The sequence below is a fragment of the Bombyx mori genome, chromosome 7, assembly GCF_030269925.1.
Source record: "Bombyx mori chromosome 7, ASM3026992v2".
NCBI lineage: Eukaryota > Metazoa > Arthropoda > Insecta > Lepidoptera > Bombycidae > Bombyx > Bombyx mori.
In genome coordinates, this window is record NC_085113.1 from 6,058,892 (window position 1) to 6,078,198 (window position 19,307).

At 36.1% G+C, this 19,307-nt stretch overlaps 1 protein-coding gene across 1 annotated transcript in view; it reads left to right on the top strand.

Annotated features, from left to right (window-relative positions):
• Window positions 1-13,013, top strand: part of serpin-3 (serine protease inhibitor 3) — a 39,578-nt gene extending 26,565 nt beyond the window's left edge. The window contains exons 9-13 of the mRNA XM_062669271.1: window positions 5,785-6,059; window positions 7,797-8,010; window positions 8,655-8,866; window positions 11,508-11,693; window positions 12,705-13,013. Coding sequence (XP_062525255.1) covers window positions 5,785-6,059; window positions 7,797-8,010; window positions 8,655-8,866; window positions 11,508-11,693; window positions 12,705-13,013 — 1,196 coding nt within the window. The remainder of the gene's footprint in view (window positions 1-5,784; window positions 6,060-7,796; window positions 8,011-8,654; window positions 8,867-11,507; window positions 11,694-12,704) is intronic.
• The last annotated feature ends 6,294 nt before the right edge of the window (window positions 13,014-19,307 follow it).

Consider the following 19,307-nt stretch of genomic DNA (forward strand, 5'->3'; position numbering starts at 1 on the left):
ATCAGATAAAGCTGTTTTTTTATCTTATTCACCTGATATCTTACTCTTGCTCAAAGATTATTTTGAAAATGTTGATGAAATAAAATTGTATTATTGCATTTCCAGTCCTTTTGTTTTCTATTTTTTATTCTATTTTATCATTTTGTTTCAGAGTTGTGATTTTTAAGGAAATTAAATAATAATTTTCTAAAATATAACATGCACATACTTTTTTTGATCATTGTATTGTTGATTATCATTCACGTCACATCGCTTCGGAATAGAAACCAGCTTAATTTACACTATGTTGTGTATTGTGCTTAAATTATGGATTGTATTCATAATTTCGGTCCATATAAATAATTATATGGCACCTACCTATATATCGCAGTACTGCGAGTTGACAACCCTTACAAATATCCCAATTTAACCCTTAACCGTGTCAATTTACCCCGGACGCTGGGTAAATTGGGACGGCCATTATTTTACCGATTATTTCTTTAAAATGAATAATTAAAATTATGTAACGGTTTTTATCACCTAGGTACGTTCAAGACTCAACTTATTTCTTTGGTTGAGCAGTGACTATTTAATTGGAACTATTTTAAAATTCAATCTGAAGGTCGATTTTGTCCCTATTTACCCCATTGTACGGTATTTGACGCACACACGCATGCATACTATTTATTGTCAAACTTTTGTTCTTGACGTCTGTTGTCAAATTGAGAATAGATTAAATATTGTTTGTCTTTGTTAATATTTTTTATAGTGTAGTTTTGACGAAATTTGTGATTATAGAAGTATAAAATACAATCATAATAGTGTACAAACTTACAATTCCAATTAATTATAGTCGAATTTCGACTACTGCGGGACCTCTAGTTTCATTAGATACGTCAACTTTTTTGTAACCTTATTTTAGCTTCCAGTGTTATCAATGAAAACATCGGAACTGTCATAAAGCAGTTGTTTATCGATTGATTACGGGTTTTTTGATTATAATTATTTTTAATTTGTTTGAAACTATTATTTTCTTTGGTTGATGATATACGTGATCATACTCTTTAAATCATGTGCAGAGTTGTGCAAGAGTCTTCTGAAACATAGATACTTCGTGGTATTTGTGATCGAATCCTTGGAGACTTACAGAAGGAATGTATAAAAAAACAAGCAGTAAATAACACACAATAATTTGGGAGTTCTGAACATTAATATAGTGCTAAGATTAACTGATTTAGTTATATTGTACGACGATAAAAATGAGCTTGTCCAAGTTGTAACATCTTATTGAAGGGAAAATTCAGGTCGAGAGGAGAGTCTATGTATATGTTGTATATTGTTATGCGCTGGGGTTCAGAATAAGTAAAAATTCTACTGAATTACAAATTAACACTATTAGCACTTAGAAAATGTCACAAACACTTTAAAATTCTCAATTCGCTTCTTTCGCTTCGGGTAGTTCCGATAACTAACTGACTGCGTGCCATCTCTGCAACGCTTTTATAGCCGGTACCACATCCCTAGTATTATCGAGAATATTCCACAAAAGTCGAGTTTTGTGTATTTCCGCTATCTGACAATAGATGGCGTTATACTTCTCGAGCATTCTAGATGCTACTTGATCTTTCTATATTCGTTTGACTATTCGGCGATAGATGGCGGTACTCTTACCGGTGTAACAATATTTTTAACAGTGTATGCCAGTGATACAACGAGAGAAACCGCTCTCTGTTCTTATGTAAGTATTCAAAGTATATATGGTTGTCGATCTCCGATAAGGAAGGACAATACTCGAAAAATGATTTTGTCCTGTCTGAGATTTGATCTTTATTTGCCTACATTTATACTCAAGCATGCTGCCGCTCTAAGCAAATATGGTCCTACCGTCGTTAAACGAGTGGGGGGAAGGCACGAAATTGACTTGTGAAACATCAATAACTGTTCTATCTCAGTGAAGACTATTATGAGTAGAACATTCAGTAGCGTACATGATTAATTTAATAGTAACTTTCTATTTTTCGTCGTCACATCCTTGGCAGTATGATCGTGGCGGTCATGTTTTCAGTAATAAGTTTAGTCCTACCTTCCGGCTGAGCTACTTACTGCCCTAATTACTAATTAAAGCGTTAAATTTATAAAAATAACTATAATTTCAGAGGTAGTCTGACTTCGTTTCGTTCATTCACATCGAATTAGTGCGTTCTTCTTATTTTGTAAAGTTTAACTCTTATTGTATTTAATTAATCTCTTATTATGTTTGTAGCAAACTTAAATACACTTTACTTCGATTTTAGACAAAAATAAACATAAAGTTAAAAATCACAGGACAACAGCTAAGAAAAAAAGGAATCAAATTTAATAATAATCTAGAGATATTGACAAAAGTGACTGCACGATGCGTAACGAATAATATTTAATAGTGTTTAGCATACTTATTTTATTGAATTAGAAAAACAAAAAATACAAAATTTGCTCATCCCTGTCGTCTGATTCTATGCTATGTTTGTATTCAAAATTTCAAGCCTCTTACTCATCAAGGATTTAATTTACAAATCACATTTAAAATTCAACACGGATAAAAGATTAAGAAAACGAGTTTTTAAAAATGCTCTATATTAAATCTAATGTCCATTTACAGTTAGGATTTAAAATTATAATCATGCTAACATTTTCAAAAATTGTTTTTTGTATGTATTTCAAGGTGTAGTTTAGTATAGTTTGTATTAGGTATTTTAAACGATAGTCTCGTAAGAAGACCCCTTTCAGCTTTCAAGGAACCTAAATGCATTGCTGGGCTAAATGAAATCATAGTTACCAACTAGCTGAGTCCCGCGATGTTACCCGCGGTTATTGTCGTAACGCGGGTGACGCCGCAGGGCGAAGCTAGTCTAAAAAAAGTAGCCTAAGTTACTCCCTACATCATCAGCTACCTATCAGTTAAAGTCTAAAATCGGTCCAGCTTCCAGAGATTAGCCGGAACAAACAGACAGACAGACAAAAATGTAAAAAAAATATATATTGGTATATGTGCTGGGTATACATACTTGCACATTTAGTTAAAAGTGGTTATTTTATTATTACAAACAGACACTCCAATTTTATTTATTTGTATAGATTATGATTTTTTTTTGTCATCTCCAAATACAGTTGTGGCGTTTAAGACCGCACCTTTTTATGATGCGTAAGCCGGAACGCACGAGAGGTGGGAAAAAGAATATAGTCTGTGACACGGGACCTTTTTACCGCCAAATATTTAAAACGTAAAAATAATTTATAATGTGTTTAATAACTAATGTAATATAATTACTTAGAATTGTACAACAATAAAATTTATATTGTTTCAACTGTGGTGTTAATTATATAAAATACGACTTTACGGCGAAATAAAGAAGGGACTCTATATGAGCTCCCTCACAGTATAACAGATCAGTCGCTCACCGGTCATTGTTCTCGCCGTACTCATTGAATGTGATGAAGAGTTCGACATGTAACTTTACCGCACAGACACAACCCACTGAATTTCTCGTCTATGTGCTTAGTGCGAGTTTTTTAACGTTCTCGATAGCGTAAAAGTTAGCTCATATTTGTATGGAATGGGATCGTTTGCGTACGTTTGCCGCTAGGGGCGCTGTTCCAATTGCATACAAAATTGGGTTAACTTTTACGCTATCGAGAACGTTAAAAAACTCGCACTAAGCACACAGTTCATCTTAGGTGGCGATTCTGATCCGGCTCTAGATTCAGCGAAGGACTGTTCCTGTTAGGGCGGATATTAGCAATGTCTCTCAGGCTGAGAGCCTCGTGACCTCGCCAACCAGTCCGAAAACTAAAATAGCCCCATCAAGGCTACATACTTATAGTTAAGTAGGAAAAAAGTCAGCCGCATTTATTTTAGTATTCGATGTGCCAAATCTTTCTGCACGTTGTCAAAAAAATCTGATAAAAACAATAACCTAAAAATATCATGACATTTGAAGAACTGGTTTCTGTTCGATCTATGTAGGTACATAATACATATGTGATGTCACGTCTAATTATTAAGCAACTGTATGTTGATTGGTCGTTCACCTAAGTAAGGTAATGACGTATTATTTTTTACAAAGCGTATAAATTCTCACCACTCGCAGTCGTAATATAGCAGTCAATGGAGGCAGTATATACAGCGTGAGCTGTTTTATCCTCCCAGAAAATACATATAAACAAATGATTTCGCTAAATAATTAAACATAAGTGCTCAATTATGCGTGTGTTAATATGTTTTGGTAAGTTATTTTGTTTTAGTCAATGTTAATAACAACTATATTCAGGTTTTGCGGAAACCGTCTCGAAATCGAGTTTTTCAAATCCAATTATCCGGATAAATAATATTAAGATTCAATCTTTTTCGCCATTTATTTATAAAGTTAAAGTACTAAAATGTTTTCGCAAACTTGTGATAAGTTGGTTTACTTACACTATGATTGAATTTTCATTCATAATCTAATAGGACAATGACAAATGACAATGGGGGGTTAAATTACGTTTAAGAGAATTAGAATTAAGAATAGAATCGGAAAAATGCAGATTTTTTTAAACTTAATTTATTATTTGATATCCTTGACCTGCAAATTAGATGTTTAGAAAAAAAACCCCTATGCCTATGCCCTCCCGGTCCCTGATAACAACTTAATACAAGAAGAACCGTCAGCTCATTTTCACATGAAGAGGAACCAAGTCTTTAAAAATACTACACCACAAAAACTGAAACATTGAATTAATGAATTGAATTTGGTTGGTAAATTGTTGCCATTTGAGTTAAACAATTCTTAACAAACGACTAAGGAGTTTTGAATGACCATTGTGTTGAGCTTGTGAGATTTTCCTTATTTTCGATTCCAACATTGGAACCAATTTCGAAGCGAGTTTGTTTAATACAAAACTCGTTTTAAAAACCTCGCCTTGACACGTTCTCGATAAAAAAGTTCAAACAAAAAAACCTTTGTAAGCATGGTTCCTTTTGCGTAATAAAGTGCCCGTTTTAATTATGTATGACTTCCACTAATTGCTCAATTATTTACAATTATGATAATCTATATAATATTTATTATAATCTATGTTAATTGTAAACGCTGTGTGTACTCGTTGGTGCATTATTTATTTTTTATTGTTTTTTGATCTCTTCCTTGTTTTGGTAGGCTAGTTTGCGAAGGTTCTACCCATGCTTTGTTCAATGAAGTAGCAAGCGGGGGCTAATTTTGGAAATAGGTTTTCATTATAGCCGTAGTATTAATGATTCCGCATCGGTTCTGTAACAAAAACAAACGCTTTATTATTAATTAAACACGCACACTGCGTGTAAGACAGTTCCTTACCGTTTTATTTATTTATTTTTTATTGCTTAGATGGCTGGACGAGTTCACAGCCACTTTGTGTTAAGTGGTTACTAGACCCCACAAATATCTACAGCGTAAATGCGCCACCCACCTTGAGATATAAGTTCTAAGGTCTCAGTATAGTTACAACGGCTGCACCACCCTTCAAACCGAAACGCATTACTGCTTCACGGCAGAAATAGACGGGGTGGTCGTACCTACCCGCGCGGTCTCACAAGAGGTCCTACCACCTGTAAAATATACCATCAGTTCTGACGATCGAATACTATATAGTATACGAGGCATTTCGCCAAAATACTGTTCTGTATATTTGCAAATCTAATGCAGAACATATTTGTCAACGATGTCTAAATTAATTAAAATTATAATTGATTTTAATCAAACATACATTATTATATTTCCTAAACGTTTTTTTCATAATAATTTGTTTCAGTCGTAACTTTCGCCAGCCTTCAGACGTTGGATTGTCTTGATACACGAGCACTGTACTCCAGATTGAACTTCTTCGATATTGATTTGCTGAAGTACTCGGCTGAGAATAAACATGGCAATGTGATGGTATCGCCGGCAAGTATAAAATCTACGCTGGCCATGTTGCTGGAAGGAGCTACGGGGGAGACGGCAGACGAAATAAGAAGTGCTTTGAGACTTTCGTCAGTAAAAGACGATTTGAGGGAGCAACTGAATCTTTATTTAAAGGCTTTACATGTACGTATGTCTTATTAACTATCAAACGCGGAGGTCCGAAGAGATTGTTTACAGCTTCCACGCATTCCTAGTAGGCTGTCAAATGGGAGCAATTGTTTAAAACTGCAAGGTAATGTACGTGTGACTTCAGAAAACTGAAAATGTCACAAAAATGTAGGTAGCCAACCCAGCAACCTCTTTAATACCGCTACTTACCGCTTTTAATACAAATGCGAAGAGGTACCTAAATTACTGAGTTATATTGAAACTAAGTCTGATCTATCATAAGAATGTTTTTAAACGTAACTTAATTGTTTGGATAAAATTTTGTAACATTTTCTCTGACTACACTAGGTGTGTTCGGCTGACGTAATTTTGTATACATTCGAATTAATAAGACAAATTTACATGAGATGAAGACATCCTTTAAAAAGTGCTTTCATCAAAAATATAGTTATATCTACGGATCCCATTTTCGTCGCGAGTTCAAATAGAATAACAATCTCTGCGGCGAGTCTCCAAATGGGGTGAATTGAACTTGGTTCAATTCAACCCGTCAAAGTCGCAAGTTTGCGTGTTCACTGTGAAGAAGAACCCCTTTGTCAAGGCGCCGCAATTCCAAGGAGTATCCCAGCAACCTTCCCAGAGGATCGGGATAAGTGGGGTCGACATTTCGAGCAATGTCCAGTTTCGGAGTAATTTGGAAGGCAAAGCCAAGTTGGTGTCCAAAATGCTGGGAGTCCTCAACAGAGCGAAGCGGTAGTTCACGCCTGGACAAAGACTTTTGCTTTATAAAGCACAAGTCCGGCCTCGCGTGGAGTACTGCTCCCATCTCTGGGAAGGGGCTCCCAATTACCAGCTTCTTCCATTTGACTCCATACAGAAGAAGGCCGTTCGGATTGTCGATAATCCCATTCTCACGGATCGTTTGGAACATCTGGGTCTGCGCGGAGGGATTTCGGTTTCCTCTGTATTTTGTATGGTATGTTCCATGGGGAGTGCTCTGAGGAATTTTTTGAGATGATACCGTCATCTCGTTTTTACCATCGCAGCGCCCGCCGCTGGAGTAGATATCATCCATACTACCTGGAGCCACTGCGGTCATCCACAGTGCGTTTCCCGAGGTATTTTTTGCCACGTACCATCCGGCTATGGAATGAGCTCCACGGTACTTCCCAAGCGCTATGACATGTCCTTCTTCAAACCAGGCTTGTGGAGAGTATTAAGCGGTAGGCAGCGGCTTGGCTCTGCCCCTGGCATTGCTGAAGTCTATGGGCGACGGTAACCACTCACCATCAGGTGGGCCGTATGCTCGTCTGCCCACAAAGGGCCTAAAAAAAACAATTTTCTAATCGTAATGTGTTCAATGCGTAAATGCTTGCCCACTACAAACAGACTAACGGCGACAAGCTTCGATCAACAATAGTTGATGATCGAAGGCGACAAGAGATTATTCTGGAAACCATGTTTGAGTTTGATTGTTACAAAGTCCAATTAGATTTTTTTTCACAAAATCTTAGTAGGTACATAAGATATTAACATGTTGTACGCTGTTCGACCCATTGCTGAGGTGAGTGTACCATTCCGGCCAAGCCAAAATCAGGGAATCATTAATTTTCATCAACTTGAGATTTTCATTCTAAAATTTATAAAATGCGAAATTTTGCACGAAAAATAAAAATAATAACAAAATAAAATATATAATAATAATAAAATATTTTTTTTGTAATTATTTCTAATTGAAAACTTATTTTTCAGTCAAATTCAACAGAAACCGTTTTAGAAAACGCCAATGCAATATTCGTTTCCAATAAATTAAGACTCAAGAAAGATTACGAGACAAACCTGCGGTATGTGTATTTCTCGGAAGCTGTCCCAGTGAACTTTGGTAATAACGGAGTCGTAGCACAGCAAATAAACGCCTGGGTTAACGGAAAAACCAAAGGACTCATCCCTTCTATTGTAGATCAAGGTTTGTGCCATTTACTTTACGAAAATTAAATTATATAGTTTAGACTAAAAACACTTTTAAATAAAAATATAGACATTGTACCTGGCTCAATTTATATTAAATTCGTTTATCTGTTTTTTGATTTAAGATTCCGAATGCATGTTGTTTCATTGATAAATATATCGACGCTTGAAAGGTAAACGTGACTAAGCGACAATGCGTGAACTTTACAGTAGACTAATTTAAAATTGAAATACCTGAAAACAAAATTTATTTTAACGAATCTAGCTGTAGTAGAATCTAGCTAGTAGCTGTAGGATTGAAATGATTTTAATAGACCTAGAAATATATATTTTTTGCGCATCGAATACGGTTATTGCCTATCATTTATGTACATAGCAGTTATTGTTGCTTAGTCACGTTTGCCTTTCAAGCGTCGAATTATGTACCTGAATTTGAAACTGTGCTTAGTGTGTCCGGTAAATCGATTATATAACCCTATAACCACAAATAAATTTGATGTTCATACGGTTCTTAAAAATCAATTTCTAGATCATAACGCGTATAAAATTGGGTTAAAATACGCTTCACGCATACTATAATACAATGGTAACTTTAATATTTTTTGTATTTGTATTGTAATATTTTTTTTCTTTACTTTCCAGCGCAAATCAACGCTTTCACAGAAATGATTGTGACAAATGCCCTCTACTTCAAGGGTTCTTGGATGCAAGCCTTCAATCCTAAGTTTACACGCCCGGCTTGCTTCTACAACAAGGGAGTTTGCCATAATGTGGCCATGATGGAACTTCAAACAGATATACAATACGCTTATGTGGATAACTTGAGGGCACATGCCGTGGAGCTGCCGTATGCGGTAGGCACTTAAGTATTGTTATTACGTTTTTGGAACGAAGTTCCTTATGGGACGATGCGGAGGGGTACCCTAACCGGGAAAAAAACGTCCGTAACGTAAGATTTTTATTGGTAATGTACACAGTGTACGACTTAACTTTGTAATAACGTACAAATTAGTAATGCACACAGTGTATGACTTAACTTTGTAATAACGTACAAAAAATAACATATTTTTTATCATTAATTGACCACGATCTCAGAGCGTTCGTTTGCGCAATACATTAACTCTTATTCAAACAACCGTGAATGAAGTGTACCACAATAAGTTCGCACGTTACCGAATGATCGTGGGTTGTTGCGAAACCTCCAGCTTTCTTTTCTTTATACCTCGAATAGAACTTAAAATTAATATTTTTATAATAAGGCACTTTACGAATACTACATGAAACCACACATCTTTTTTCAAAGGTATAAAATGTCTAAAATTGAACATACATATATTATATACATACAAAATGAATCATTCCAGTGGATGAGGTCTTTGGTAATATCATAGTATTATACATACTAGTGGTTCCGCAGTAGCAAATTCGACTATAATTAATTGAAATTTTACGTTTAACTATTATTAAGGTTCTATTGTCAAAGACTATTTTATACTTCTATAATCACAGATTTCGCCGAGACTACACTTTACGCAAATATTAATAGAGACATACAATATTAATCTATTCTCAATTTCACCACAGACTATAAACAATAAGAAAAGTTTGACAATAAACAAATAGTATGCGTGCGTGTGTGTGTCAAATATACGGAAGCGTGTGTAATATATATTTTTTATTGATATAATGTATTTTTTAAGTATAATTAAAAAAAAATATTTAAAATTCGGCACTCTTTCTCTATATTCTCTAAAAGTGTAGGAATTTCATACCCCTCCGTCCGCGCAATTTTTGTAAAAAGGGGTACAAAATTTTTGCTTCACGTATTACTCGTAATATATAGATAAGTACGTACTCGCATTTTCTTGCGATACAATCAAAACTTTCCCACCACAACTGTTTAGTAATTTACAAATTTGCATTGAGCTTTTATTTTTTATTGGGTTACTTCGACAGACAAGGAAACAGTCCAAGTTTGTTGAATCTTAATAAGAAGTCAGATGAAGTGTTATTCTTCTCACGTTTCCGAAGTACCTCTATGATGACCGGCCCTAAGCATATTGTGAAACATTTTAAGTACGGACAAGCTATACACAAAATACTCCAATCCTTAATATCATTACATACATAGATGACGACGTTTTGTGATGCGCGAGTCGATACTATCAATTTGTCTATTGCTGTTGTCAAAGCATTGAGACTTCGACCTCAAGTCGCAAGGTGGAACTAACGTAGCGATGTCTGACACGTTCGTCGACTTTCAATAGCAGAATGTATTTCTTTTATTTTAGCGACGTGTTGACGCGCGCGATGACGCACTTGGGAATTATGATCAGGTTTCTCAATCAAAGCTCACATCTTATACATAATGTCATGGTACAAGTGTCGGATACGCATTAAAATCTTATACCTTTAAACGAGCAATTCTTGTATACATATATAATCTGAATCTCGGAAACGGCTCCAACAATTTTTATAAAATTTAGTATACAGGGCATTTCGGGGGCGATAAATCGGTTTAGCTACGATTTATTTTCAGAAAATGTTGTTTTTTTCGTGTTTTCAATAATCAACTTTATCAATAATCAACTTTATGACTCTTACCGACATCTATTGGCGAATAATAATACTATTTTTACTGCTTTAAAGACACAACAAGATGGCGTTATAAAAAATAAAAAAAACGAGCAAAGCTCGGTCATCATCTAGATGATGATATTACTATTAATATTTATACTATAATGATATTACTAGTAATATTTATACGTATAATATAAGAATTCGTTCCATTTATTTCTGTTGGAATGTTCTGACGGATTGAATGTAATCATGGTTTTTTTGCTATTTTTTATTAGTCGTCTCTGTTGATAGCATAGTATGATGACATGTTGATAGATAGATAGTAACTCCTTCGGTTTTGCCTTGAATCGTTAAATGTTAATCGTATCATAAATAAAGATTTAATTAAGAGATTCATAAACCTATTTAAAACTAATCAATGAAATAATGTAAAATAAAATTAGGCCGTCTCGTGTGCAATTTTACCTATCTTGTCGGCAACATGGCATGTGCTCAAATCTTTTATGAAATGAAGTGTTTACTGTAACTCTTAGATACCATTGGAAAATTAGGTTCAAAAACGGCTATTCGACCCCCCAAGGTGGAACGCATGTTTGCTTCGTAGCAAAAATTCGCAGTACTTACAGCCTTTACCCAGTAATTAAGCAAGTTTTATTGCGAGTTAATTTTTTAATTAAACGTTAATATTCTTTTGTCGAGAAAGCGTCGAGATTTGTGAGATTCAGATCAGAGTAAATCAAATAATTTTAAGGTATGCTGGATGCTAGCAGCTCAGGACCGATGATTGTGGCAAGGTTTGGGGGTGGCCTATGTATATCCCGCAGTGGACGTCTGTGGGCCGATAGAATAGACTAGAATACAAAAGTAAATTAACACAATACATCAAAATTTTAAGTTATTAATTATTTTTCTCAGGGTAAGCGTTACTCTATGATCCTTTTGGTGCCAATAGAACGCGATGGCTGTGCCGCCCTCATCAGAGATCTGCCATTCATGAGTCTACCTCAAATATCCGATCTCCTGGAATCAACTGAAGTTCAGTTGTCCCTGCCCAAATTCACAGTGGACTACAATGAAGACATAATACAAGCTTTGAAAAGTGTGAGTATCATGTACTCGTATGTTTCAATTTTAATTAATACTAGATAATGACCGAGCTTTGTTCGGTATTCTTTTGTTGTTGATAATTTGTGTTCTTTAGAAATTATATTTAAATACGAATTACATATTGATAAAATGATAAAATATGAATTATATTTTGCGATCTTACCTATATTATACCAACCAACCAAGAATAATATAAAAATATGAACTGGTGATTTAATGAAAATATCAAAATTATCGATAAAGTTGAAGTTAATATTATTACATATTATTAAGAAAAAGGTCATGCAACAAAATCAGTGTTTTTTTTGCCAGACAAAAGAACAAGCCTGCTGAATTTAATATCACCTATATTTTTTATGTAGGTTTTTGGGTAGTAGATGCATTCATAAAACTTTCGGAGGCGCTCGGGTAGCTGTAAGCAAATCTCACCCTCCTTGCTGAGCCCGTGCTCACCCACCTATTCTGGTGAAACTGGAAAGGCCAGCGGGCCACCAGTAATGTACCGGTACTAGAGTTTATTTTTATGCTTAAGGGTTATCACACAACATGACAGCTGTAATAACTGATTCTGAACATAAATATAATGGTAGGCAGCGGCTTGGCTCTACTCTTGGCGTCGCTGATGTCCATGTAACCCATCACCATTAGGTGGGCTGTATGCTCGTCTGCCTAAAAGGGCAATAAATAAAAAAAATCTGGACGGCTGGCAGGCGTACACTAATTAAGTTTACTTACCTCTTGTGATTCCAGGCAGGTAGGTACCACCACCCTGCCCATTATTGCCGTGAAACTGAAATGCATTACTGCGTTTCGGTTTGAAGGGCCGTTGTAACTATACTTGAGACCTTAGAACTTAGATCTCAAGATGGGTGGCGTATTTACGTTGTAGATATCTATGGGCTGCAGTAATCACTTAACACCAGGTGGGCTGTGAGCTCGTCCACCCAGCTAAGCAATAAAAAAAAGCAAATCATAAATGTACTTTTTTTTTATTTTCAATACCAGATGCGCATCAACGCCCTTTTCTCACCGTCGGCAAACCTCTCCGGCATCTTTGAAGGCACAACTCCGTATGTTAGCAACCTATATCACAAAGTGCACATGTCAGTGGATGAGCAGGGGACTGTAGCTGCCGCGGCGTCCGCAGCCATGGTTGTGCCGCTCATTAATGATGGCGTAGAACTAAGGGTCGATCGACCCTTCGTTTTCTTCATAAGAGATAATAAGCTTGGCTTGGTGTTATTTGAAGGGAAGATTGACGAGCCCACAGAATATGTTGAGAAGCCCATAAACTATCGAGGTATGAAAGTTTAAGCTTATTCTATGTATAGGCAAATATGAAGCAGTTTGTCTTCTATTTATTAATAGTTTAATACGCACCGAGGAAGAAAAGTAGGACATTGACGCCGGCGAATTGTTGTCGTGACAATCGTTGTCGTGACAATCACGGGTGGGGATGTTCTACTTTTCTCCCTAGGTGCTTATAGTTACTAATTTTTTTTCAACCGGGATGAAAAGTTCGCTTTTAGTCCCTTTCACGCGAGACAAATTATTCGATTCTCAGATCCCAGAGGGAAAAAAGTCTTTTATTTTCTTAGTTGATAAGAATGCGTGATTTTTTGTGCTAACCGTAAAAAAACAATAGAGACAGTTCTTTCAAATTTAGCAAAACAATTTTTTTTCTAACAAAGGCGAAAATATAATAAATTAACTGGAGCTAAATATTGAGACGTCATTGATTACGGTCTGGAATTGTAATATGTATAAAATGAGTTAGATACGGCATCTATGTATATAAGAATATTTTTAATTTAATTTAAAAATAATAATGACATATTACGTAATTACATAGATTATGTACGTGATTTCCAATTTTAAATAGAAGTTGTTCTCAATTAGAAAGGTGTTTAAAAGTTTTTCGTCATTTTAGTTCATATACTGAATTTATTAACATGGCAATAATGGGATATTTTGCGTCGACTCCACATACTTTGGGATAAACACAAGAAGAAAACTGAGTTCATTATTATTTGTTAATGGTTTTCTTTTGTTTCAGTTAAAACATCACGACCATTTTTTGGAATCTTTTGAACCAGTGAAATATATATTGAATGATATTGAAATCATCACTGTGAAATGTACAAAAATATTTTAATATAGAATTGCTATATACCTACTGCGTTTTCATTTTTTTTTGACACAACAATATTCCTTTCTTTGCGCGATCTTCTTTTAAGCTTCCAGATTATTCAGGATATTTCAAAGTAAGTGTCATCATGAGGTTATAGCCCATCTGGTGTTATGAGGTCATCGGAATCCATCGACATCAGCGTTCTAATACATGAGGTCGAAATAATTAGGCTTTAATAAACAAGGATTCTTCCACATGACCACGAATGCTCTGCCAAGAATAACCGACTATGATGATGATGCGCACAGAATAGGCAAGATAGTTCTTGCTGGTGCTGGCTATAGATACAGCCTAGAAGAACACACGCGCACATATGAGATGTGGGTTCGAAGTCACACACCTATATTGTATAGGTGACTTGGTTCGCGTTTCTGTGTTCTCTTATAAATTATCGAATATCAGCCCTTGGACTTACAAAACCAGTCACAGGTTTATTTTATGAATAAATTCGCGTATAGAAACACCAAGGTCATCATTACGACATCCACAGGAAGAGACGTAGTGGTGGATATACGTCAGTACCAATTAGAGTAATAACTTTTACAATTAGGTGTCATCTTAGGCGACCCAAATAGGTTTCTTATCTTAATTTACAATGTTGTTCTTTATTTTGTATGAAAATTAACGATCTAGGCCACTGTTTCTGCAGTTGTTCATTAGATAAATATTGGGTTGGTTTCGAAATAACTCTGCGTTGAGCCGTGTGTTGGCGTAAGGCGTGTTGTAATCCTGCACGAGTAGGCCCCACCATCCTGCCTATTCCTACCGAGAATTAGTTATTTGTTCCAGTTTATAATAGCCATTTTTCATTGAGACTTCGACTACATGTCTCAAAGTAGGTAACCGCATTCACGTAGTGGTGTCCCTGGGCTCTAATCACTCAATAAGGTAATTCATCCGTTTAAATAATAATAATAAAATCGTGTTTTAGATGTTCTCATGTCAGATTGTATGTTGATTGGTAACTTTGATTGTCATGTTGGTCTAGTGGTTTGTGACTTGACTGCTACAGCCAAGAGCCTGTACTCTAAGGCCAAAAGCGCACTACCTCGCACTCAATTTTGTTTTGGCTTTTTGAAAAATAAAAAAAATTATCTATCAAAACCTCGTTTGTTCGTAAGGTAGATAAACTTTAGTATTTTAAAAAAACAGTGCAGGATTTGATTTTTTTTTGTTTTTGTTTAGATGGGTGGACGAGCTCACAGCCCACTTGGTGTTAAGTGTTTACTGGAGCCCATGGACATTCACAACGTAAATGCGCCACCCACCTTGAGGTATAAGATCTAAGGTCTCAAGTATAGTTACAGTATAGTGTTTTTCCTGTCTACTGCCAGTAAGCTAAAGGTTATTTAGTACTGTAACCACTTAACGTCAGATGGGCCGTGAGCTCGTCCACTCACCTAAGCAATAAGTAAATAAAAAAATAGCAAAACAAAAATTAACATCTTCTTCATCATGGAACTCGCAGTGTGTCAGCTTTCAGTTATATTTCGGGTTCAAGATAAATGAACTTTTTAAAACTGCTAATGATCCATTTTGGAAAGTATCACACATTTCGACTGGGTTCTGACTCTTTACGGACTGTTTCAAAAAATATGCACTATTAAAAAAGAATAAAGTAGCTGTAAATGATCAATCTTATATATTGAAAGTTTATTTCGATACTTGTGTCGGATACCAGGCAAATAATTTAATAATTACGTATGTATCTGGATTTATGTTACGGTGTACGTTTTTAACTCGCCAACTGGTCTAGATTGCAAGGAAGCGAGAAAATCCTGTTCTATTGCTAAGAGGAACGAAGTGAAAAGAGAAACTTTTTAATGAGCCCCATTCAAATAACTATTATTGTTATCCGCTGTTTCCGATTTCGAATTGATAGCTTAGACATAATTTCCGATCGTTAACTTAGATTTCCAGATTTAAGGAGTACATCTTGATATAAAATTACTTTCAAATTTTTTTTTTATTTTTTTTATTTATTGCCTAGGTGTGTGGACGAGCTCACAGCCCACCTGTTGTTAAGCGGTTATTGTAGCCGATAGACATCTACAACGTAAATGCGCCACACACCTTGAGATATAAGTTCTAAGGTCTCAAGTATAGTTACAACGGCTGCCCCACCCTACAAGCCGTAACGCATTACTGCTTCACGGCAGAAATGGGCAGGGTGGTGGTACCTTCACTAATTGCGATGTGTAGTCAAACTAAGTTACGTGAGATATGATGTCATTATCGGTGTCATCATGTTTTGAGTTTTCTTTATTACGCAATCTGATCGATATAGCAGTTATTCAAATGTAGTTGAGACTACGCTCTTATCTCTAAAGGTGAACATTACCATTGGTGTTATCCTATGGATTTCATTAATTTCAATTTTCTTCCCTATATGTTACAAATGTTTAGGTCAATCCTAAACATAAAATGACTGTTTTTAAATGTGGGAACACCCTAATAAGTATGGCAACACAGTTAGTTGCAGTTACAAAATAAAATCTGATCGTACGTGCACGTGTTGTACATCAAAAAATCCTTCGCTCTGAATCTAGTTTTTATTGACGTTAGCACCAAAATACAGCCCACGCTCTAGGCAACAAAAACAATTCAACGACAGCCGTAATATTTTAGAAATTATTCTATTAATAAAATAAGAGTAGATCTTGTCGCTTGGAGAATTTTTGTTTTATTTGTCTAGAACGGATTTATTAATTTACGGAACTACTTTCACAACCGTTTTTTTGTTTGTTAAATTTACATACTAAATTTATAAACACCGGTTTAATAAAACGATTGTAAAGCATAGTATTTATCGGTTTGTGGTTCCGTCGTCGGCACGTTTATGCGTGCCGCGAAACAGTAATGCGTTCTCGTTTAAAGGACGGAGCAGCCGTTGTACTATAAAAATGAAATATAGAACTCATGGCTCTAGGAGGATGACGGGACTTAGCTGACGTTTATGGGCTCCGGTAACACTAATATCAGAGGTGGGCCGTGAGATTTTTCACTCATGAACATAGAGTTAAAGGATTATCCATACCGTAATACAAACAACTACAGGCAGATAGAGGTAGGCAGCACGACGACTCTGAGGAATTGTTGGAGATGATACCGTCATCTCCTTTTTACCATCGCACCGCCCGCCATCGGAGTAGAGTTTATCCATACTACCTGGAGCCACTGCGGTCATCCACAGTGCGTTTTCAGAGATCTTTTTTGCCACGTACCATCCGGCTATGGAATGAGCTCCCCTCCACGGTGTTTCCCGAGCGCTACGACATATCCCTCTTCAAACGCGGCTTGTGGAGAGTATTAAGCGGTAGGCAGTGGCTTGGCTCTGCCCCTGGCATTGCTGAAGTCCCTGGGCGACGGTAACCACTCACCATCATGTGGGCTGTATGCTCGTCTGCCTACAAAGGCAATAAATAAAAAAAACCATGAAAACCCTCTTGTCGTGGCCCTCAGTAATTACATACCCGATCCGGTGGAACGAATGGTAAACAGTCGACGTCGCCCTAAACATGTCATTACGGGTCCCTGTTGAGCTCTGTGAGCTCATTTACTAGCTTGGCAACGAGCAGCTCAGCAAGTCAACTATTCCCTTGACCCAGTCCACCGAGTTTCTCACCGGATCTTCTCAATGGGTCTCGATTCCGATCCGGTGGTAGATTCTGCGAAGCACTGCTCTTACTAGCTTCCAGGTTGAGCCCGTTGCACGTCTGTGCCTTGTTAGAATAGCCGCTTAGGCTATCAGAGAATAAGTAGGGAAAAAAATGCTTATTACATCCATCCTTGCCATTGATAGTATGTATGGGTAGTATCTCCTTACATTGAGGTGTGTCTAAGCGACTCGTTATTCGCCTCAGTCAGTCCGAGAATTTGTTTTCAACTAAAAAAAAACACACAATAAAAATAAGTTGAAATACGAGGATAGCTTTCTACTATCTGTTGTTGTCCGATTGCGATTTCGTGAACTGTCATCTTCCTAAAACGAGAAGTAGCCGAACTAATCGAAGAACACACAATTCAGAATACATCGCTACTGAGTTGTGTTCAGTATGCTTAGTGAGAGTTTTTTAATGTTCTCGATAGCGTAAAAGTTAGTCCAATTTTGTATGCAGTTGGAACAGCGCCCCTAGCGGCAAACGTAGGCAAACGATCCCACTCCATACAAATATGAGTTAACTTTTACGCTATCGAGAACGTTAAAAAACTCGCACTAAGCACACAGTTAAACTGAACGTGTTGATGTAACATAGTCACAACTAAATTGGTGTTTCCAAGAATAAACCGATGGAACGCATCAAAACAGGTTGCAGATAACAATGGGCGTTTATCTTTTTGCCATAATTCAACGAGGAACGATTTTTAAGAAATTTAATTATACTGGAATCATGGTCAGGCGAGCGAAAGACAGTTTTAAAATGGCGTCAGTTAAGTGTGCCATTCCTATTCGCATTATAAACTTATTCACGCTCTTTTTATTTGCAAATGTTAACGAGTGTATAAAATGATAGAAAACTGTAAAGGCAGTTCACGGCACTTGGATTCGCGCTAACGACCGTTGACTAAGTATTATAAATAACGTTTTTAGAAGCGATTATTTCTCTGCTTTATAGTATCCTTTTGTTAAAGTTGGTTACGGTAAGCAAATAAATGGATTAACATTTAGAAATTTTGGAAGGTAGCTTTTTTTTTTTATTGCTTAGATGTGTGGACGAGCTCACAGCCCACCTGGTGTTAAGTGGTTACTGGAGCCCATAGACATCTACAGCGTAAATGAACCACACACCTTGAGATATAAGTTGTAAGGTCTCAGTATAGTTACAACGGCTGCCCCACCCATCAAACCGAAACGCATTACTGCTTCTATTACTATTACTGTTACTATTAACTACACTAGCTGTTAATATTAAATATCAAATTCATTTAAGGACACTTATTCGTGCAGGCGAACGTCAGTTGGTTACTTTTAAATAAAAAATAATTTTGAAACAGTTCTTGATTTGGTCAAGCCCTCTTCTTTGGATTGTTTTCGTACGAAATTACTCAGATCTCGTTTTTAAAGCTGTTACCCTTGAATTTAAAGTATCAAGGACTGCGATTTTGATGCTTCGAGATTGGTAGCTTGTTGTCTTCAATCTTGTTGCATGCAAGCTTTATCACGAAGCTTAAAATACCACAGCCTTTACTGTGGATTATATTCAGATTAGAATGGCAAATTAGAGCAAGGAATGCATCAAATTGTTTGCTTGTGAAATAGAAGTTTAAAGTTGGTATACTGTTTGTATTAGATAATTCCTTTCAATTTATTAAGTATTTACAGCTGTTCGACAAAAATGTACCCGAATTGGTTTGTCTTCTGGAAGTAATTAATGATTGTAAGTATATTGAGTAGTATATTAAAGTCATTTTGGACT